General features: G+C 32.1%; 1 protein-coding gene across 12 annotated transcripts in view; it reads left to right on the top strand.

Moving 5' to 3' along the window:
• RBM26 (RNA binding motif protein 26) overlaps positions 1-23,629 on the top strand; it is an 85,590-nt gene extending 61,961 nt beyond the window's left edge. For 11 of the 12 annotated variants that reach the window (XM_032864173.1, XM_032864180.1, XM_032864174.1 and 8 more), the window contains 5 exons: positions 414-518; positions 4,010-4,210; positions 6,912-6,998; positions 15,324-15,437; positions 17,085-17,816. In XM_032864173.1, coding sequence (XP_032720064.1) covers positions 414-518; positions 4,010-4,210; positions 6,912-6,998; positions 15,324-15,437; positions 17,085-17,174 — 597 coding nt within the window. In that variant the 3' untranslated portion in view covers positions 17,175-17,816. Of the gene's footprint in view, positions 1-413; positions 519-4,009; positions 4,211-6,911; positions 6,999-15,323; positions 15,438-17,084; positions 17,817-22,681 lie in introns of those variants that run through there. The other variant, XM_032864179.1, reaches the window with a different exon arrangement.
• The last annotated feature ends 281 nt before the right edge of the window (positions 23,630-23,910 follow it).

Below are 23,910 nucleotides of genomic sequence, written 5' to 3' on the forward strand. Positions count from 1 at the left end.
ACTCTATCCCCATTCTTCTCTCCCTCTTGGTATGTGTGTATGTATTCTTTCCTACGTAAAAGCATACTATATATTGCTCATTAACATCTTGTTTTTGTTTTTGTTTTTGTTTTTTTCTTTTCACAGTTATTTCCTGAAAATTACTTCATATCAGCCCATAGAAATCTCACTCTGGCTTCTGTATGGAAAATGAACTATAGGGAAATGAATGGAAGTAGGAACAAGTTAGGAAGCTATTGTAGTAGTGTAGACCAGAAGTGATTGATGGCTTGGACTAGGGTGGTAGGACTGGAGATACAGAAGGAATGTATGGATTAAATGAGAATGTATAAAAGCTCTTTGAAAAAAAAAAAAAGTTTTTTTGTAAATGCAGGATATTTTTGTCACTTAAATTATTAATTACCATTTTCTAGATGCAGAAAGAATTGCTTGATACAGAACTGGATTTATATAAGAAGATGCAAGCTGGAGAAGAAGTCACTGAACTTAGGAGAAAGTATACAGAATTACAGCTGGAAGTATGTTTCACCACAACTACATAGTATGCCAAAGAGGAGCAGATGTAGTCATGGTGGCCAATTTGAAAATATGTCCCCCTCATTCTAGTCTATAATTGTTGGTAGTCTGTGACATATATACTGGGATTTGATATAGGAAAGAGAGAAGAAGTTAGCAAATTTTTCAGAACTGGTAGAGAAAATCTTTATTTAATGAGGGGTGGCAGCAGTTCTACCTCTATACCTAAGTCCTTCCACTTCTAGTGAGTTAGGTTCTTTTCCTAATTTTAGTCTCTCCTTCTCCCTGGGACCAAGATCTATTAAAGCCTTTTCAGTTATTACAAAGATAGATATTCTGTGTATATACAGACATATTATCTTGAGTTGCTGTAAGGATTAGACTTTAGTGGAGAACTGTATTAAAAGCATGCTTGCTTAAGTTTTGCCTATAGATGGTGCTGTGGATGTTTATAAAAGAAAATAAACTTCTTATTTAGCTATATGATTGTATAAGAAAAATTTAGTGAAATTGATCATTATAATGAGCATTTGTAACATTTAGCAAAAAAGTGTTTAAAAATCAGAATTACATTTTGAAGTACAGAGACGTTAATGTCATTAATGCAGTTGGTACTTGGGTACATTTATGATTGATGCCACAATTAAAATTTTTTATATTTTACATTATTTTGCCTTCATCTGAGAATTATGCTTTTTTTGCCCAAATTTGTTAGCGCCTTGATGATTTTTTTTCTAATAGGACATATTCTGAATTTAGTACTGGCATCTGGTATTAAAGACTTAACATTTAGTAGCCAAACCACTGTGCTGTCTTAAGGCTCCATCTTGCCTGTCATAGAAACATAGGATGGTCTGTCAACCTGCATACATTTTGCATTCTCTGGAAACTTGATAGGGTTGCCTTTGTGTTCTGGCCAAGGTAACAGGTTTTGAAAAAGATAGATTTCTTTCAGTTAATATAGAAATTGTTTTTTCTTTATTATGGAGATTACTTGCCTATGTTGGTGGCACTTTATTTTATTTTATTTTTAATTTTTATTTATTTTTTTAAATTTCATTGTTCCAGAATTCATTGTTTGTTGGTGATACTTTAAAAAACAGGTTATTTTTTAAATTTTGGCTCAGAAATTTTAGTAAATAAATAGTGGTTCTACCAGTAATCTTTATTAGTCCATGCTTTGTTTCTTTATCATAATAAAACTAAATGCTGAATGGCATTTTCTGGTTTACTTATATGATGGCTAGACTTCAGTTTGTAGTTACCATTGGAATATGCAGTAATGTATTATTTCCCAGAGTGTATCACTGACCATACCAATTCCATTTTTTGTTAACATATTAGTGCAAAAAGCTTTTGAGGCCAAATAAACTTGGAAATGTTTATATTAAACATGCTTGTTGCTATAGGGTTTCTTTAGAGGCTTTTGGTTCGTGAATCCCTAAATATACGTATTCAGTATTGCTCAGATTTGTTCATAAATCCTCTTTTTCAGGGAACATTTTGAGATAGTGTTGCTCAGAGCATAAGTCTGTATATGCTGCTCCATTATGAACATTAATCCTTGACCTGTGAAGTTTATTATTTGGGTTTTAGATTATTATTTTAGCAAATGTTAAGATGAACTGTCTTGAGATGAACAAACAAATATTTATACTTAAAGAGATTTGCCAGTGGTGCCTACTTGACATTTCTACTTGGATACTTCACATCCTCAGACTCAACCTGTTCAAAATTGAATTTGTCTTGCCCCTAAATTCCATTTACACAGTTACCCAAACCAGAAATCTGGGAATCTTCATTGATTTCCTCCCTTTCCTTCATTGTCCATATCAATTAATTACCAAGTTTTATACATATTACCTCCAAATGTATCTTAAAATATATTTACCTCTCTGTGATGCCACCACTGTAGACGAAGCTTCAGTCTTGTTGTTGGAGCTATTTTAGTAGCCTACTGACTGGTTTCCCAGCTTGTTCTTACTTTTTTCTACTCTGTTCTTAAAACTAGCCAGAATAACATGTTAAATACCGATTTGATGGTATCACTCTGCTTTTGTGTTTAAAATGTTTTAACTGATTTTCTTAGCTCTTGGGATAAAATTAAAAATCCTTAATTGTTGTCCTTAAAATTTTCGTGATCTGGTTCTGCCTATCTCTCTAGCTTCATTTTTTCATCCCATGTAGTCCAGTTGCACTGCATTTCCTGTATTCTTGGACGTACCATGTTTCTTTCAAATTTGATTGCTTTGTTCATGCTGTAGCCCCCACTCCACACCCTTATGTTTTTTGTTCTTTGTGTCTTCTTTGATTCACTGAACACATATTAAATATCTACTCTTTCAGCTGCTATTGTAAGTGCTAGGGATCAAGTAGAAAATAAAACAAGTAAATATCCTCACGGAGCTTTCATTCTAGTATCTTACTCATTGCCAGTCTTTAATGTTCTGTTCAAGTCTTTAAAGCATTTCCTTACTCTTTGCTTTACTTCTCATTAGTACTGTTAAGTAACTTGGTTGCTAAAGGTCTCTTACCCCTCTAGGATTTGAGTTTCAGAAAGGAAAGGACTTTCATATAAGAAGTACTTGTTAAATATTTGTGCAGTGAAGGAATAGTATACTATTCATATAGAAAAATGTGGTGGAATATAAGTTATTGTGCTACATTGGTTGTAAAGTGTTGTTAGTATAAGTGACTAAAATGATGAATTTGAGATAATTATACCTACTAAAGTCAACAGGCAAACAAATACACTACTTAGAAGTTTTAAGTGGAAAAATAAATTTATGTGCTGCATTGGTTGTAAAGTGATGTTAGTATAAGTGACTAAAATGATGAATTTGAGATGATTTATACCTACTGAAGTCAACAGGCAAACAAATACACTACTTAGAAGTTTTAAGTGGGAAAATAAATTTATTGTATATTATGTATGTATTAAACTGCTGAATTAACATTTTAACATTATGTATTATTTGGAAATCAAGAATTGTTGGTCTTTTTATGATACAGTCTGATATCTTGGAAAGTAGGAACTTAGTAGAAAAAGGCACATTTAATAATTTCAAAACATTGTTTAAATTAATGTTATTTTGTTTTCTAATTGCATCGGCTACCTAAAATGCTTTCACTTTAAAAACTAAAACCCTCAGGGGTGCCTGGGTGGCTCAGTGGGCTAAGCCTCTGCCTTCGGCTCAGGTCATGATCTCAGGGTCCTGGGATCGAGCCCCATGTTGGGCTCTCTGCTCAGAGGGGAGCCTGCTTCCACCACCCCCCCGCCTGCCTCTCTGCCTCTCTGTCAAATAAATAAATAAAATCTTTTTTAAAAAAACCAAAAACTAAAACCCTACCTTAAATTATGAGATACTTTCATAGGCCAGTATTTGAATATGATGTCAAATTGTATAAAAGATTGACTATTCTCACAGAATATATGTAACACGGCCTATGTTAGAAATTGTGATGTTTAACTTGTGTGTCTGATCTCTTCAAGGCTGCAAAACGAGGGATCCTTTCATCTGGTCGGGGTAGAGGAATTCACTCAAGAGGTCGAGGTGCAGCTCATGGCCGAGGCAGGGGTCGAGGTCGAGGTCGAGGTGTGCCTGGTCATGCCGTGGTGGATCATCGTCCCAGGGCGTTGGAGATTTCTGCGTTTACAGAGAGTGATAGAGAAGATCTTCTTCCTCATTTTGCGGTACTTTCTTACTGTCCAACAGAACACGTACTGATAATCATTGTTGGGGATAATGGATATTGAAGGGGAAATTATGAAAATATGAGTAATTTAAACCCTTTAATCTGACCAAAGGGTTTGATTAATCCATAATAGTCTTTTGCTAATTATTTAAAAAATCGAGGGATTTTTTGTTTGTTTGTTTAATTACTGTCTGGAAGACAGGTTGCTATTCTTAACAGTAGGCCTTCAGATATTGTGAAATGAATGATTTAAATTTTGCTGTTTCAGAGGGGGATGTCCTGTAGTTTAGTTTCGTTTGATATATACATGGAACAGAAAATTTAACACATTGCAAAGGGCACCTAGATACTCTAAAATTAAGATGGAATTTTATGTCTTAATACCATACTCTTGATCTAGCTGACCTTCGAAATGAAACCAGACAAAATTTTGATATGTGCCCTTGAGGTTGCCTCTATTCACTGGCAGGATGTAATTGAAGGGAATGAGTCTAATGTAGACCTGTGAGAAAGGAGAATGAGATTCTAGTCCTGGCTAACCCATTCTTTTACTTGGACTTCCTGGGATCCATTGGGCTTGTGTGTAGAATAGAGATTATATTTGCCTAAAGGCCTTTTCAACTTAAATATTGTGATTCTTAGTGGTATCCCAAAGGTTAGTTACTAAGCATCGGCCTTGCCTTCAGGACTATAGTAACTGCTCTGGAGATACAAAAGAAATAACCAGTTCTTCACCTTCAAAGATCTTATATATATTGTTTTAACACAAGGCAGTTAAAGTAAGCTGCAAACATAATTTACCACACCATCAAGCTAAATTTATTAAAAACTGTAAGTACTTGAGTAACTCAGAAAAGTATCTTTCATATAGGCATATGATGGAAAAAGAACAGTATAGGAGAATTTCATAAGGTAGGAAAACTGGAGCTTAGATCTTGAAGGATCTGTAAGCTTATAGATAGGTACACAAAAGATTGAATCTTTTGGAAATTCCAATTTAGATGTTTGACAGTCATATTCTAGGCTGTTAATAGAAGTTACAAAGGTGAAACTATATTTTGTCAGGACATGGGGAATTATTGAAAGGAATGGAAAATATTAAAGAAGTAACTAAAATGATTAATATTTAAGGATGAGGAGTCTGGAAAGTCTTATGCTTGATGGTTTCAAAGGGAGAAAGAAAGGGATCAGAGAACTAGAAAGGATCTTAGAGATAATTTTGCCCAATTTTTGCCTGTTACTCACCCCAGCTTCTCCCACCCCTTTCACAAAGGAAAGGAGATTCAGATAATTAAGTGTTTTGCATGCAGTTATATAGCTAATCAAGAAACTAGCAAAGAATATGCTAAAATAATCCAGATAAACCAGTGAGTTTGTTATGCATGTACTTTAGTGACAACTAGGATGGATTTTGGTTTTATAAATATTCAAAGCCTCTAAATGGAGATTCTTGTGTGTATTTAGAGATTTGAACTCCTCTCAAAGTTAGTAGTGGTAATGCACATTTAAAAATAGTCTTTAAGAATGGTGCATGTTTAAAATTTAGTTTTCTGTCTCAACCTGGCATTTGAACATGTGACAAGTAACAGAAGAAAAGAAAACTGCATTATTATAGGACCATTAACTGTTACAGATTGTGATTAACAACATGCTTTCATTAATTTATCCACCTAAACCAGTAGTAGTATTAGTAATAAAAATAATAGCTAAAAGTTTTAGAGCATTTATTTTGTGGCAGGTATTATTCTGAGTCTTACGTAATTCATTATATTATGCGTTATCTCAACAACTCTGAGGTACATACCCACTTTAGAGATGAAGAAGATGAACCATGAAGAGATTAAGTAACTTGTTCAAGTTCAAACAGCTAGTAACTGACAGAGCTGAAAGGAGCTGATTGATGCTAGAGTATTGTTATCTTTACAGAAATTTGCGATTTCTGTAAAAAAATTTCTGGAGTGTGTGTGTGTGTGTGTGTGTATTTAATGAGATTATAGTTATTTTGTTTTGGGGTAGGAAAGAAGGCAGGTATTAGTAATGATGAAGGACTAGAATTTTATATGATAAAGGTTGCTGTTTAAAGGAAATATGATAAAAAAAATCCTGCTACATAGAGAAAAAATAAAATCCAACAAAATAAAAGCAAGCATAATTTATTTAGTTGTTTTTTAAAGTGTGTTGTGTAGAGGAGTATGTAATAGGAGTGAAAGCAAGGTCAGTTCGGATGTTAAATCAAAAGACCTAGACTCTCCTGCTATTTAACTTAAATTAAATAAATTTGAGAAAATTATTTAAATTCTCTGAATCTTCTTTTTGGCACCTTCTTTAAATTGGGAATGACACAAAAAACTCATAGAATATCCTGAGGATTAAATATTCGGTTTCAGAAAGAATTTAGCATATTCTAGGATTACGAAGGTCAGTAAGGAAGCCCAATTGTGACTGTTATTTCATTTTTTTAAGGAATAGTTGATTCAATCGTAAGTTTCCCTAATTCTAAAAAGTATAGAATTGTAAATAGGACCATTCTTTATCTTATAATATCAAGTACTAAAATGAATTATTCATCATTTTTTTCTGTTAATCACCATGAATTGTTATATATTCTGGGTTACATTTATTGGTAATTTTAAAAGCCATTAGGATTTTGGATGTTTCAAAATATTTATTTGGAGGAAATACTTCTTTTTAATTTAAAGCAATATGGTGAAATTGAAGATTGTCAGATTGATGACTCTTCACTTCATGCAGTAATTACATTCAAGACAAGAGCAGAAGCTGAAGCAGTAAGTATTAGAAATAATCTGATTTATTGAAAATTCAGATTTAAATGTTATATAAATATTGCTTTTAAGTCTTAATATAAAGGAATTTTTTTTTTACTTACTAAATAACTACAGTTTGACAGTAGATAGATTATAAGAAGTAATTCATGGCCACAAAGAATGTCCTAAAGCAGTTAGGCAATTCTGTTTATAACATGATATTATTAGAATAGTCACCAAGATGAATAGTAAGTTGTATTGTCTTGAGACACTAGCAGTTCTCCTTCCTTTCTCTTTCATAGGGGATAGGGCCACACCCAACTTTCCATTATCCTTTTTCTCACCTGGCCCAGAACAAAGTCTGCTTTGGCAGAAAGAGTGATGAGAGATAAGGTAGAAGCTAAGATAAATCGTGATGTCAGATCTTCTAAAGCATCCCTTATCTGCTGCTTCCTAGTTCCAGTAGGCTGAACTTTAACGTGTCCCTAGCTCAGCATCCCCAACTAAGCCTCTATAACTTTCTGCCCAGGCATGATACATTGCTGTAGCTTTTAGGGTCCTTTTATTATGGTTGTCTTAAACCATGCATCTTGAATTGTCTTTATAAAGGATGAGTATATGCAACCTTGTCTTCCATCGGGGTTTAAAAGATTTAAAAAAAAGGAAAATGGGTATAGGAGATTGATAGGAATGTTTTTAGCCCTGTGTGTTCTTTCTTCAGGATTGTAGAGAAATAGATGTACCATCTTGTCCTTGGAAAAATGCAATAAGAGTTCCAAACAGTTAACCTAATGTGAATGAAAGAGTAGTATGCTTTTCAGAAGTTTTTTTCAATATATATATATTTTTTAAGATTTTATTTATTCATTTGACAGAGATCACAAACAGGCAGAGAGGCAGGCAGAGAGAGAGGGGAGGAAGCAGGCCCCTTGAGAGCAGAGAGCCCGATGCGGGGCCGATCCCAGGACCCCGGGATCACGACCCGAGCCGAAGGCAGAGGCTTTAACCCACTGAGCCACCCAGGCACCCCTGCTTTTCAGAAGTTTTTAAGTGGATTGTGGTCTAAATTAAAGTGTTTAAAAACTTTCTAAATTGATGTGTCTTCTTTGTAGTGAATATTCCCTGACAACACAATGGTACCTTACTGGGGACCTTGGAGCATTGTAACCAATAAAAGACTGTGGATCTGAAAAGTCTCAGTGAAGTGCTCAGCTGGGGCCTTGTAATAACTAGTGTCAAGATTAGTGGTGTAGGAGGTGGATAGTTTTATGGAATAGGAGTTCCTAATCCTAGAGTTTTGTTTTTTTAAAATCTACTTTTGGGTAATGTTTCACTTAAAGATCTTTTTTCAGAGTAAAAAATGTTACTGACTGATGAGAGTTTAAAACTTTTATAAACTTGTATGTGTACATGTTATATTAAGAAATAGATCTTTGATCAAGTTTTCTCTCAAAGGTATTATTGAGTATAAGTTGAAAAATAAGCTTCTTTTTCTTAGGTAGCTTGAGTAAGTCTCTTTATGTTCTATTTTCTAGGCACTAGTCCTAAAACAGTGGTAGTTGTCATTATATAAATGATTATAAGTTTGTTAAAACTTCTTGTTTATGTGGCTAAGGGAAAAAAACTTTTTACCTTTGAAATAATTTTTGAAAGTTTGGCTCTTGGAAAATTTATTGACATACAGCCTCTTTCTTGGGTATTGCTTTTTCCACCTCAGATATGTATATTTATATGTACATACTATATATGTGTGTACATATTTGTATATAAAAATATATTTTATATGTACATATTTATATATATATAAATACATGTATATTTATACAATGCATATGTTTTCCAAATGAATAGCAATCAATTCAAAAGACTAGGGATTGATGTATGACAAACACTGAATTTTATGGGGGTTGAAGAAGTGACAAAATAAGTTAGATCCAATAAGAATTATCTTTTCGGAGTAAATACCATTTTAGTTGGAATTACTTAATAGCCTGAAAGGAAGAACTACCATTGCTATGCTAAACATTTGAATTAAATTATAGAAGTTGTTGATCCAAAGCCAAATAAGCCAAAACAATTCTTAAAATTTTGTAACTTTCTGTTGTAGAAAAGAATAGAAAATTAAGTTGAAGCTTATCTTCTCCAAACAGAATATAGGCTAAGGCAGTGGTTTTCCAAACGTCTAGATTTGGGGGACCATTGAAGTTTGGGAATTTAAAAAAATTAGTGTGTTTGATATAGAGGCGCCAGTTTTTAATTTTGTTAAGGATGAATGCTTATAAAATATAAAATAAATTTCACGTACCATCATCATCATTTTGTAAAATAAAGAAAATTTTGACACCAAAAATGTAAGAGGTTATAAACTCAAGGTAAATGATAGGTCTTCCCAGGAAAAGAAAATTATCCACCGTTTTTGATGTTAATTTCCAAATATTTCTTTGTTTTTATTTTCTGAACTGTTGTCCTAGGTGAGTGAATGAATGTCTCTGTATTTTCTGTAATCAATAAATGGTATAGTATTTCATAGTGAAAGTACAAAATGTACTTCAGACATTCATATATGACTGAAAAGTGAGAAGTTTTCCCCATATAGATGTACCAAATTTAATCAGCCATGCTGATGGCCTTTAAATTGTTTTTGTTCTTTTACAGTGCAGCAGTGAACATTCTTGGAGCATATTTCTCGGTGTACATATGTGAATATGAATATAAGATATATTCTTGATGCAATATAACTGCATGAAATGATATGTGCACTTAAATTTTTGATGGATAGTTCTAAGATTGCTTCCTTCATTCCCCCTCATATAGGTTGTACCACATTTCCTTGCCCACCAAAGATGTATGAGAGTGCCTTTTCCCCACACACTTGCCGTAGTGTATACTCTGTGTAGTGGTTTGCTCATATAAAATACATGGGTACATGAGCCATAGAATGGTATCAGTTTTATTTTGGTAAAATAGCAACTCATTTCAGTTTTAATACACTTTTATGATTAAAATTGAACGTTTTCACATTTGTTTAAATGCTCTTTATTTCTGTTTCTGTCAACTGTTAATGTCATTTGTTTACTCTCTTGCTGAGTTCTATTATGATTTTTTTCTTTCTGATTTTTTTTTCAATTCTTTTCCTAGAAAATTAGCTCATAATTTCTAAACATTTCAATGAAAATTCATATGACTTTTATTTGGCATAAGGTGTGAAATAGGGAGCCTACTTGATTTTACTGAATAAAAGCTGGTTTCCCAAACTTAGGTGAACTACCCTTAGTGTGTAAAAATTTTCCATGTTTATTGGATCATGTTCGGGATTCATTCTCTTCTATTGATCAGTTTTCTTTTCATGTGCCTCTTCTGCACTGCTTTAATTAAGCTAAACTTTATATTTTAATAGTTTGTCAGGGTTGTTGTTTGGATTCCTTCTTATTATGCTCACCTATTAACTCATTTTAAGCATCTTCCTCATAGATTTTACATGTTTATTTTTTATATAAGCTTACCAGGTTCTAAAAAGAATAATACATGGGAGATTTAACATCTTTGTGATACAAATATTCCTCTATAACATCATTATATTTCAATCCTTTATTCTCTAACAGCATTTAGAGGTTTTCTTTATATAGATTTTATTTATATATGTAAAATCGATATAGGTAATATACATATGCTGCAGGTTTCATAATATATAACATATAAGTATAAAATATAGTAACATATAGTATTTAATGTGAAATATATATAACATACGTATAATTTTTTACATAAATAAATATATTAGTTTTCCCCCAGTCATTTAACTTCTAGTTATTTTAAATGAGGTCTTCTTTATGTAGAAAAATCAATTGTCTGTTCTTATTAGATATGTAGCTGCCATCTTACCAAATTATCTTTTGATAGTTTTTTAGTTTTGTTGTCCTTGGTATTTCAGGTAACCATATCCATCTTTAATGTTTATAACTTCTTACTTTCTGTTACTTATTGGTACCTTTAGAAAAATATTAAAAAACAGTAATAGTAATTGTGTCTCCACTCATGACATTCCATTCATTGTCTTGCTCATGAAATGAATGAAAACATTTCTAATAATTTTAGTATTATATATGGTGCTAGCTTTTTAGATTAAGATAGAATACAAATGATTCCTGTTTTTTGGAAGCTGTAGTGATTTTGGGTTTTGATCAGAGAGAGATGTTATCGTAATTTTTGTGTATTTATAGAAATATGAGGGTTTCCCCCTCTCATCTATTTATATTGTTTCCTGAGATTGACTAACCATTTGCTTCTGGTACAGATCCCCATGGTACTGTATTTTTCTTTGATAAATCACTGAAGTCTGAAGTCTTCCTTTTTTAAAAAAATTTTTATTTATTTTTACTTCTAAAAGACTTTATTGAAATATAGTTGATAGGCATGTTATATTAGTTTCAGGGGTACAGCATAGTGATTTGGCAATTCTCTTACTCATTTCTCACCATGATAAGTATGGTCACCATCTGTCACCGTATAACATTATTACAATATTACTGATTATATTTCCTATATTATACTCTTGATCCATGTGACTTACTTATTTTTTAACCAAAGGTTGTACCTCTTAATCCTCTGTAGATAATTTTGCCCATTCCCCTATCCATCTCCCCTCTGGCAACCACCAGTCTGTTCTCTGTATTTAAGAGTGTTTGCTTTGTTTTTTATATCCTGCATATAAGTGAAATCATACGGTATTTGTCTTTCTCTGACTTACTTCACTTAGCATAATACCCCTCCAGATTCATCATGTTGTCGCGGATGATAAGGTTTTATTCTTGTATTTATTTGTAGTTTTAATTCAGTCTTTGGAAGTAAGATTTGTTTGTAGACTGGAGGGGTGTTATTTACATCAGGTATCAATACTACTTGGCTTTATAAAAAGTCACTGGAAAGTTTTCCATCTTTCTTTGTGCTGAGTTAATTTTAAGTAGCATTGGAGATACATTTTCTTAAATGTTTAATAGAGTTTATCTGTGAATATATCAGCTTCTACTGATTTAGATCCATGTATCTTTTTAAAACCTTTTTCTTTTCTGTAGGAAAGATTTGTTTATTTATTGCTTTTTTTAAAAGATTTAATTTATTTATCAGAAGGGGAGAGGGAGAGTGAGCACAAGCAGGGGGAGCAGCAGGCAGTGGGAGAAGTAGGCTCCGCGCTGAGCAAGGAGCCCAGTGAATGCGGGACTTGGTCTCAGGACCCTGGGATCATGACCTGAGCTGAAGGCAGATACTCAACCAACTGAGACACCCAGGAGTCCCTATATATATATTTTTTCTTTTTTGGCTTTATTTTGGTACTTTGGTGTTTTTTTTTTTTTTTTAAGTTTTTTTTTTTTATTAATTTATTTATTTAACAGACAGAGCTCACAAGTAGACAGAGAGGCAGGAAGAGAGAGAGGAAGGGAAGCAGGCTTCCTGCTGAGCAGAGAGCCTGATGTGGAGCTCTATCCCAGGACTCCGGGATCATGACCTGAGCCAAAGGCAGAGGCATTAACCCACTGAGCCACCCGGGTACCCCCTACTTTGGTGGTTTTTCATTGAAATTATCAACTATTTTCATTAAGATGAGCAAATTTAATTTTATCTTCTGGAGTTATTTTCCCCACTTTTCTTTATTTTGTTTATTTTTACAGTTAGCCCCACTTCCACCTTTATAATCACTACCACCTTGCTCAAATAAGCATCCTGTAGAATACATTTAAACATGTTTTTGTTAACATTTTGTAAGTAGTTACAAAGTTCATTTTTAAATGTACATTTTAATAAAATGGTTACAGAACTCTTGAAGTGACTGCCACAGTATTGAAAAGCATTGACCTAGTTGATATTATACTATTAAGCAATAGTAAGACAGTGTGATATGGACTTGGCCAAAATATTCCAGAGAGCATAAGGACAAAATAATGTCAGAATAACTAAGAATATTCTGAAAAAGATGAAGAGTGATACCAAATTCATTGTGTAATAATTAATTTAGTAATGGTATGGATAGACAATAAAATAGTTCAGAAAAAGACCTGAATCTATGAAAGAATTGTAGAGGACTACAAGGAGATATTTTATTTAAATCAGGAAATTTAAATTTACTGAGTAATCTGAAAATAATGTTACGACATTTGGCTATTGGGAAAAAATTATACATTATGCCTTTTTTTTTGGTATCAAAATAAAGGTGCATAAAAGTTTTTTTCTTTTTTCTGTACATATGACTAGTAAAAAGCTGGGGATTCCTAAAAGTAATTTTAGTGTGGAGGGGGCTTTTTAAAGGACTGGCACAATCTGGAAGCCATAAAGGTAAACACTGATAAATTACAGTAGATGAAAATTTAAACTTACTTATTTAAATTTATGACAAAAAGAACAGCAGCAGCCCCTTTCCCTTTAGTATAAACATCCATTGTAATTGTAAAATCAAGATCCAGTTGAGAAAAGAATATTTTGCCAAACAAATAGGGCAAAGTTCCATTCAAGAAATTAGTTTAAATATGGTGTAGGTGTGTGTGTATGTAAGTAGCCATTCAAGAAAAGTGAAAAATCTATTGTTATGGCTATGGAAAGGGTCTGTGAAATAATTGAATTAATAATATAAGAATGAGGTGTGAGACCAGTAAAGTATGTTCCCATGTACATATCCTATATATGTATATGCACGAACACTCTTCATAAGTGCATAGGACTTTTTTTAGTGGGTTGCAGGACTTTTTTCCAAACTCTTCATAGAATAGTGGTTATCTCTTCAGGATAGGACAATCATGGATTATGATATTTTACATTATGTAACCAGAAATTTTGGAATTTTTAAAAAAATAAAATGGGTAGATTATAGAATTTTTTAAACATTAAAGATTTTATGTTACAAATTACTTAAAATAAATTTGTATATTTTAAAAGGAAGAACTCAGTTATCTCAAATTTATATAGCCAAATAGTCAAAAATTTCTAATGGCGAATGTTGATAAAATGTTAAATATACCTAGCTTTGAAATCATCCTATAAAATGTTAAAAACTTTAGAGGGTTGTAGACTCACCTTATAAATTTGAAGATATATGTGCTAAATACAGAGATTGACAGTATTAGGTCATCAGAAATGTTAAGAACTTATAGAACTTAAGAACTTAGAGAAAATTTTTGGCCTTTTTTAACTGGATGAAAAGATGAGCTTTATGAGTAGACATTTTGCATGACACTATTGGAATTTCTTATAGTAACATATTTTTATGTAATAGTTTTAGCTTTAAAAAATTATAAGTCATTTCTAAACTTAAATATCATATATAAGTACTTAAAAATTTTTTTAATTTTATGACATTGTGGTGAGGCCATGGACTAAAAACTCCTGAGCTGCATTTTGTAATAGGTATGAAATCTCTTAAATTTATAATAGATTTACATGTGCAGATTTAAAATTTATACCTAGAGACTTAAATATCACACAACTCATGGTTAGGTGTTGTTGAACATGTAATTGTTTCTGGATTTCACATTATACTATGAGGTTGTGCTATAAATCTTTCATGACTATGAGTTATTCTGGTATGTTGCTAACATTCATTTATATTTGTTCATGTTATTTTAATTTGAATGCACATTTCCTAATCACTTAATTTAGCAGATACTAAGTTTGACTTTTACCTTACATAGTTATGAAAGCTTTGTAGGAAATACTTTAGTTTCAGTAGAAACATTCAGGGTTTTTTTCCTTCATGGAGATACTTAGGTTTCGTAAGAGTGATACATGTAGAGCATCATATTTAAAGATAATGTGATACCTTATTGATGTAATTTTAAAATAATGTGATACTTTACGCATGCAGAAGTATTCTTATATCTGTTAAAGGTTTCTAGTTTGTAGTTACTATATATGTCATTCATAAATTAACAAGAATTAAAATACAATAAAGTACCTTTAGCCTGCTGATCCTAATTTGGACTTCAGTTCAGAACCTACAGCCAGGATCTTGAAATGTCTTGAGATTGTTGCCTTTAATAGCCATTATCATTGTATTGTAAACATGTATACATAGTTCTAGTCAGATACTGGCCATTTGTAGAATAGCTCTGCTCAATCATGAGAAAGTGTTCTCATTTTCTTTTTAAAGTTATTTCCAAACACAGAGCTGATTTTAGAAGTAAATAACCATAAAAAGTAAATTATAAATTATAATAATAAATACTAAATGGAGAAATAACCACAAAGTTAATGGATAGGTATCTTCTCTTTTGTTTTACTAATTTAAATATTAGATACTATAACATTTCATTGTTTAGAAATTATTAATATTCTGCATTCTAATGTTCTTAATTATTTTAGGCTGCAGTTCATGGAGCTCGTTTCAAAGGGCAGGATCTAAAACTGGCATGGAATAAACCAATAACTAATATTTCAGCTGTTGAAACAGAAGAAGTTGAACCTGATGAAGAGGAAGTATGTTTTTTTTTTTTTTAATTTGTGTTGGATCTTAAATGTTCACATTTTTATATGAAATATGATTTTATGGCTGTGATTTTAACATAAAATTTTATTCCTGAGCCATATTCCAGGCAGGGGATGTCAGATAAATGCAGACCAGCTTTAAATTTTCTGGATTAATGAGAACTATGGATTACTAATCCAAAAAAAGAAAGAAAAAAAGAAAATCATATATATACTCAGTTTTCATTTACTCTTAGAACACAATAATTATTCTTTAGATTTTTATCCACAGGAAATCTTGTAATATTTTAAGTTTTAGAGTATATCTCCTCCTTATTTGCTTTATTAACATTTCAGGTTTCCTTTATTTTAATTCATACCGTTTTAGTTCATTAGAGTGAATGCCTTCTATATGGTAGATACTGTGATAGGCACAAAAATGAATAAGACACGGTCCCTATCATCAAGGAGCTTTAATCGGGAAAGGGGGGTGGTGACAGACACATAAGAAACTAATTATAATGAAAGGCAGAGTGATACGCTCAATAAGAGATCTGAACAATATGCTGTGGGAACCCTGGGGAAGGAGTGGTTATTTCTGACCAAAAGAGTCTTGAAGAAGGTGGTGACAGTGGAGCTGAACCCTAAGTGATAAAAAAAGCTTTCCATAACCAAGAGCTTGGGCTGGGAATAGATTGAGAGAGGCATTTTAGGTGTGGAAGGGGAATAGGTGTTGAACAGTCCATTTTTCTTGGTACAGCAATTAGTATGATGGCTGAGAGGTGTGAACATAAAGAAGAATGAAGTGGGAGAGCCCTTTGAAATCATAAACATAACTCTATTTGATTTGATCATGAAATAAGCTATAGGAAAAAGTTGAGGTTAATAAAGGTAAGGTGGGGAAACAATGATTCCATGTTTTACCTTTGTTAGATTTTCTTAATGGCACTTCATTTTGTTTGAAGAGCATTCGAGGCTGTTATACATATCCATAGTCAAATGCAAGAATAAAATGTGTATTTTGAAACTCATATACATGATTTGTCATTTTATATTTTAGATTATACCTTTGTCCTTCCATGAGTTTGAATTGAATGGGGAGAAAAGCAGGAGAGCTCCTGGTATTAGGTATTTTGAAAAGTTTGAAAAGCAGTCTGAGAAGCTTTTATGAAGGGAATGGGGAAAAGCAAGGAATGCTATAAAAGAAATGTTTGTTTCATATAGCAGAAAAAAATATAAATCTATAAATCTTGATAGATGTTTCTACAAGTTATTGGTTGATTTAGTGTCCAGGCTTAGACAGGGTAAGTCAGAGAACACTTATTGATGTTTTCTTTTTTTAAAAACTAAAGGTATTGAGCACTGTTTTGTAGGTGTAGAAGATGGCATAATTTGATCAAGTGAGGCAGGAGAAATGGCATGTAAAAGGCTTACTTGGATATTTTTTTAGTGCCTGTTCGATATAAACCATAGAATAGATATTGTAGAGAAACCATTGAGTGGATAAAGGTTGCTTTTCTTTGTTCTTGAAAATTGTAGCTATAGAAATACCTTTTGTATTCACCTCTTTTGAGAGAAATCAGTATTTAAAAGTGTTACCTTTTTTCTTTTCTTTTTTTTTTTTTTTGGGTAAATTCCTAAATGCATTTTAACCTAAAGTTTCAGGAAGAGTCTTTGGTGGATGACTCATTACTTCAAGATGATGATGAAGAAGAAGAGGACAATGAATCTCGTTCTTGGAGAAGATGATTTGACTGATCATTGATCTGCATATGCTAGAACTCTACCTGTGTTTCATTAGTATTATCTAATGTACTTTTACATATTTGTAAAAACAATTTTTTTGGTAAAATGTGATGAAGATGGATTTCACAAATAGAAGAGAAGAAAACTACCTTCTGATCCTGTATTTTGAAAGATTGATGTTTGCATTTTATTTCAGTAAACAATTGCTAAAGACATCACACTAGAAACATATGCAATGTTTTTATTACATACTTCTACTGAACATTACGGAATTCTTTGGGTTCTTTGTAATTTAATGAATAGGTCTAAAACCTTACGACCAATACTTGTTATAACTTAGAGGATTTTGTTTTACTCCAAATAAGGAATGAATTTGCATTTAAAATCTTAATGAATGTTTTCAAAAATGAATAGATAACATAGTACTCTAACTAAAGTCTCCCAATTTATGTACTCATAATATTACATAGTAGTATGCTTAGGCTTTACTATGTATTAGCCTTTTGTTGGACTTGTGTATGTATTTTACCATATGGGTTTTAATGATAACGGTGTATGACTGCTTTGCATATGAGTCCTTATGCATTCAGATGTTAAAAATAAAGTGGAATGGTCTCTTGAAAAGAAAAGAAAAAAAAAAAAAAACCAATGACAAAAAAACCCCACAAAGACCAAGACAATGTTCCTTGATTTTAAAAAAGAAAAAAGAAAAAAAAAAAGGAAAGAAAAGAAAAAAAAAATTAAAATAAATAGACCATTCCAGATGGTGATCTACCCTTCCCCCCAATTATCACAAAAGGAGCTATAATCACTAATTTATTAATAATGGTTACTGGTACCTTTACAATAATGTACAATCCAATGTAAAAAATTTATACCACTTCAGTTTGGTTTGATCCTATAAATTTTCAACAGATGTCTTAAAATTTAAAAGCAGGCTGATTAGTTTGGAACCAGACTTCAAGTAGAGCTAACATTTGGTGAATAAGAAAACATCACATTACATTTTGGATGTATGAAAGAAAACTTGACCATTTGAAGATGTATGAATAAAGAAATGTACTATAGATACTACTTTAGGAAAACACTGTTTGGTAAGTGTTCCAGTCTGATATTTTAAGTGTGCATTTCCTATACTTGTATAAAAATCTTTGACATTTGCAACAGTATTGTGACTTTTAAGTGGATTTCTCTGGCAAATGAACATTATCATTGAAAGTTGATACAGCAGTTTCAGGAAATAAATGCATTCTTTGTAGAATGAGGGGGTGGGAGATTACATATTTACCTTTCAAAATTTATTTCATTTGCAAGTGTTTCTTCCCCTCCTGAGATTATAGTGATCATATTCAGTGTCACATTAAAAAAAATCAACTTTCTTCTCGTACTGGGCTCCTCACAGTCACAAACTGTAATTCCAACACCATAATCCTCTGTCAGTGGGATAACTAATGGATGCTGTTCCTCTTTTGCTTTTTTCCTCCCACACTTAGGGTTAAAGTTGTATATATGTTCTTGATGGTAATCCTATTTCACAGGAATGTTTTGGCTTACATTTGGTACATGTCTTAATATTTAAAATTTCAAAATCTATTTCTTTTGTCAAAATAGTGACTTTACTCAAAAACTTCTTTACTTAGATCTGTGATATATTTTTATGTAGTCTCTTGTATGTTGACTATGTGCTATTCTGATTCATTAGGTAAGTTTGTTTTCTTTTCTTTTTAGTAGTCGTGAAAGGTGCCAAATTGGCAGAGGCTCACGTTTCTTCTCTTTACACCAAACAGGTATTATAAAGAAAGAAAATCTTTCAAAGGCCAGTTAAATCTCCATGCTGATTTTTGGCTTTATAATTTGACTAGTAAATTTTAGCCTGATTTTTAGAAATTATTATAAAATTCCCTTATAATGTAACTGAAATTACCTACTTATTTAAATCCATAAGTAGCTTATCAGTTTCCCTAGTCTTAAATTCTCTAGTAACCTAAAATTAAAATGTTTTAAGCCATGTTGCTTTGAATGAATCAGAAAACAAGTATGTTTCACTTTCGTTCCAAAGAATGAGGAGTAAATATTACATTCATTAGGTTCACAGTTACATTTTCATTATCATTAAGATGATTTTAAGTATAAATACTAGTACTTAATTGCTACTGGGTTTTTGAAATTAATGAATATGCTTATAAATACTATGCATGTACTTTCATGTGTTCTGATTTTAAACTCAAGGTATCCCTTTGAAGTAGTTGCTAATTCCCATTTTACAGATAAGGAAACTTAGGCTAATAGAGATAGAGTGACTTCCCAAAGTCACAGCTAGTGAGTGGAAGGACTAGATTTGAATGCAGGCATTCTGATTTGGGTGCTTTTTTTTTTTTTTAAACTCTACATTTCTACTCCTTCCTAAATATTGATTGAGCATGAGATTGTGTTTGCAGTAACTATGGTAGTTCTTGCACAAAATTGGTAGACGACTTGGTCATTACCCAGTTCATACCTTTACCCTCCCTTCTAATACAGCACTTTGTTCATATCTCTGTTATAGTACTTATGTTGTAATATAATTTATCTGGTTTATATGTCTGTCTTCCCCACTAAATTACAAGCTCCTCTAGGAAGGGGACCATGTCTTATTCATCTTTTTATCTCTAGTGATTATCACAAAGCCTGGCTCATAATGGGCACTCAGATGTTTGTTGGGTGAATTAATGAATGAATGCATATTTAAATCTCCAATAATGGAGTGACAATTACCTCCCTTGTTAATTCTTATCAATTTTCCAAATCTCTCCTGAAGGTCTTCTCAGTTATTGAGACCATTTTGCTAAACAGTTGAACAGTTACGTATTGCAGAAGTGGGTTAAAAATACTGATGGAGGAATATACATATAGTCTTAATGGAATTTCCACAACAGTTAAGACATTAATAATTTTGGAGTATTAAATGTTGTAGTCTGTTTCAGGAGTAAACTAGCCTTTGGTTTCTGTCTGTGTGTAAGAATATAAATGCCAAGAGCCACGAATCTAGTCCATCCCACTAATTTTTTAATATCCAAAGATGACCTAGCGTGGAGGTGCCAGATAAGAGTTAAGCGATTTAGCTTTTGGTTCCAGCTCTGCAACTGACTCTTTGGCCTTAGACAAGTCTCTCAACTTATCCAGGGTGTTTCCTTGTCTGTAAAATGAAAGGGCTTGGACTAGATGATCTTAAGGTCCCTTTCACACTGTAGTTTCCTTGGTGTAGTATATTTAATATAAAACACTTTTTAATGTATCTGTGCCAGTCCCCCCTACCTGTTGATGGTATTGTTGTTTCTGTCATCTTATCAATGGAAACAACTTAGATTTGGTTATGATAGTCTGAATAATTGTGTCTCAGTACAGTTTTGTATATAGTGTTCCCAAATGCTTGCTTTTGCTGGCACAAAATTCATTTAACTTCTAAAGTATAGCTTAGCTTCCGTATTCACTAGACTTGGTAGACTTCTGCTTACAACTTTCCTTTTGCTTCTAAACTCGAAGTCTAAAACTCTTTCTGTTAATGATATGCTACCTAAAACTTGAAACATATATTTAACTCTACAATTCTCCCAACAAGTTCTTTGCTTTAGTACAGATCTGGGCTGAGTTTGAAGTGAAAAAAGGATTCAGAACAGTGTAGGTAGCTGCTACTTAACCAAAAAAAAAAAGAGAGAAATTATATATTACTGGTTAAAAGATTGATTAGGATTACCTCAAGGGATGGTTAAGTTGTCATTTTATATATTTCACTCAATATTTTATGTCTTAAGCAGTGTTGTTTAAATGTTATTGAATAATTGTGAGATTTTAAAAAATTAATTTTAGTATTTAATTGATGCCCAACTATTTAATGAAATCATGTTGCAGGAATGGGAGAGTATTACATAGCTCTTGTTTTATTGTAATACAATCAAGTGTATCAACCAATAGTTTACCATAAAGACAAAACTTCAGTGGTTTAGGCTGATTACCTGCAGAAAAGTATGGCTGAGCTTAATTGTAGGAAGTTTCCTGTGACTAGAACTGTTTTATGGGGACTGTATTTCCAATCTTCAACTTGGGACACTAATCATTGGCTCTAAGGATTACATAAGAAAGCAAAACATTTGCTTGTTTGGTATGTTGAAATATCAGTGGTTATTTTAGAGTGTTATACAAACTTTACCGACCTATATTTTCTTTTTTTCTTACCTTACACATAAAGTGAACCAGTTGTAGAAAATTAGTTTTAGTCGTCCTAGAATTTGTAGAAATATTTACAAGCTTTTTTTCTTACCTTACACAAAAATCTTTGAATCTTTTAAAACAAAAATGTCCTGCGTGGAATTCTAGTTAATTAGTTCACTTTTTGGTCTTTTCTCTCAGGGCTTTTATTCTTCTAAAGCCCTATAAATAAAAACAAAAATTTAGGATTAAGTCATCAGTGAATGATGTTTGTAAGGCAGAGAGAAAATTTCGTTTTCCCAAATCTCAGGAACTACCCTGTTCTTGTTAACTTCTTGAACTGGCTAGTTGCTTTCAGGTATGTATACAGGCTTTTAGAGGAGAGTAGCATTTTTTTTTGTTGTTATTTTCTCTCTCTCTCTCTCTCTGATCATTATATACTTATCAGATGACTAGAGATTATCTTCCAAATTAGCTACCTAAAAGTTCTGAGAAAAAAAGAAATCTTGGTGAAATGACTGCCATTCTCACTATTTTCTAATGAAAACATCATACTTGGTTAGTAGAAAAATTCTGAGTTTGGTAAATAACTTTCTTGCAGTTTATCAGTAATATGTATTCATTACATAGTGTATCAAGAGCACTTATTTGTTTTACTTTTTTTGGTATCAATTTATTATTGTTCCTGATTCCTCCCTCCCTATTACTTTATTTCATCCATCCACTAACTTCCCATCATCCAGTTAGTCTCCCTTTGTATATGAAGCACTGTCTCATTCTGATGTGTCCCTTTTTATTTTTGGATGTTTAATCATTGTGCTTAGTACAGAATTTTATGTCCTGTAGTGTAATTAAAGAATGAAATGGTTATCATACAGAGTTTAAGGAAATTAGATACACCTCACAATTACTTTGAAATCATTGGGAAATTTTAAGAAAATTGTTCTTTTATTTTTACATACTCTATCTTGGAATTTGTTTGTGATTTCTTAAAGTTACTTTGGCTATCCACACTTCTTTAACAATTGACTATCTTATCAGTTACTGCACTTCCTGAGCAGAAGTTATAGATCATGGCTTTGTTGTAGCGCTGTGATCTTTGGCTTAATATTTTAAGGAGGAAGCATGATGCAGAGAGGTTTTGTTAAAATCTTTAACCCAAAGCTGATTTTTTGTGAAATTTGTCTGCAACTTTGATTTTGATTCCTTTCTCAAATAGATTTTTTCTTAATGTTTAGAAAAGTTGGAGATCAATTTATGGTGTGATTCGGTTTTTAGATTTATTTATTTTCAAAGTTTTTTTTAATAGTCTTCTCTTTTTCCAGCAGAGAGAGAGCATCATTGCCTGAATTTAGCTTTGTGACTACAACAGCAAGACCTGTTCCTGTCTGGAGACGACTGTTATAATATCATCCTATCATTTTATGTTTGCTCTTTATCAATTTGAATAGATGTTTACATGTACTATAATTCGCATTTTGTCTTTTCGCAGTTCTCTAATTGCTACATCTGAGTCCAGAAGTATGTCTGAGTGTGTGCTTTGTCTGACTTTGCTCTTAAACGTCTTCTCCCCTTACTTTATAGCCATTTAGTTTTTAAACACTAAGAAGGAAAAAGACCTCTTGGCTTCCTAATATGAGATAAGTTCAGTCTCAGCCAAGTTGAAAATTGTGTCTAGGAAATCTATAAAGCCATGATATTGTGTTCATTAGCATGAACAATTTAGAATGAAGAAAATGATTAAAAAGTTAAGCATTGGTCTGTTTTTAATTTTTCCGGGTTTTAGGATGCATTTCTGGGGTTAGGATAGTCACTTAAGTAATTTTGAACAGATGCTAAAATACTTTTTTATACACTGTAATAACTTGCCTATTTCTTCTAAATATACTTAACTGAAATTGTTGCCAAGGCCACTTACCCAAATAATTTTTTAAAAAAGTTTCTTAGCTCTTCAAAGCCAACAAGGAGAATAATTTTCTTTTCAAGTAATACAGGATGATCTGTGGATTATAAATATTGAGAAATGTCTATTAAATGTCTAATTTACACAGTTTTCCATATTTTCCTCACTTGCAATCAAGACATCAAAGACAATCTTAAAAGCAAGGGGAAATTGTGTTGTGTGTCTAACGTGTTTAAAAGGTGTATGTTCATAATATTTATTTATAAGCAATATGGGTTAGAATTATTTATAAAGAGTGTGATTAAATCTGATCCTAAATATTTACTCCAAATACCTTTTTTTATAATGAGCATCATATAAAGCTTTCAGAAAATTAGAGTATTCCTTCATAGATTCCCATGAGGCATTTGAGAAGTTGGAAAGTTATACTTTATTAGAAAAGCCCAATTATACTTGATTCTTTTCACCCTTGTTTTTTTAGTTTCTTTAAGCCATGCTCATATTTTCACTTTTTTTTTTGCGCAGTTGACTGTTCTGCACTTTTTTCTTGAGTGTGCAGTGCATTTGTCTTCATGAAAAATAAAAAGAATGAACACATCAATCATAATGTAAATTATTTTGATCCACATTAGTTGATAATTGCTTTGTTAA

This window comes from Lontra canadensis, unplaced genomic scaffold (assembly GCF_010015895.1).
Source record: "Lontra canadensis isolate GAN:19392208 unplaced genomic scaffold, GSC_riverotter_1.0 scaffold26, whole genome shotgun sequence".
In the NCBI taxonomy this organism is placed as follows: Eukaryota; Metazoa; Chordata; class Mammalia; order Carnivora; family Mustelidae; genus Lontra; species Lontra canadensis.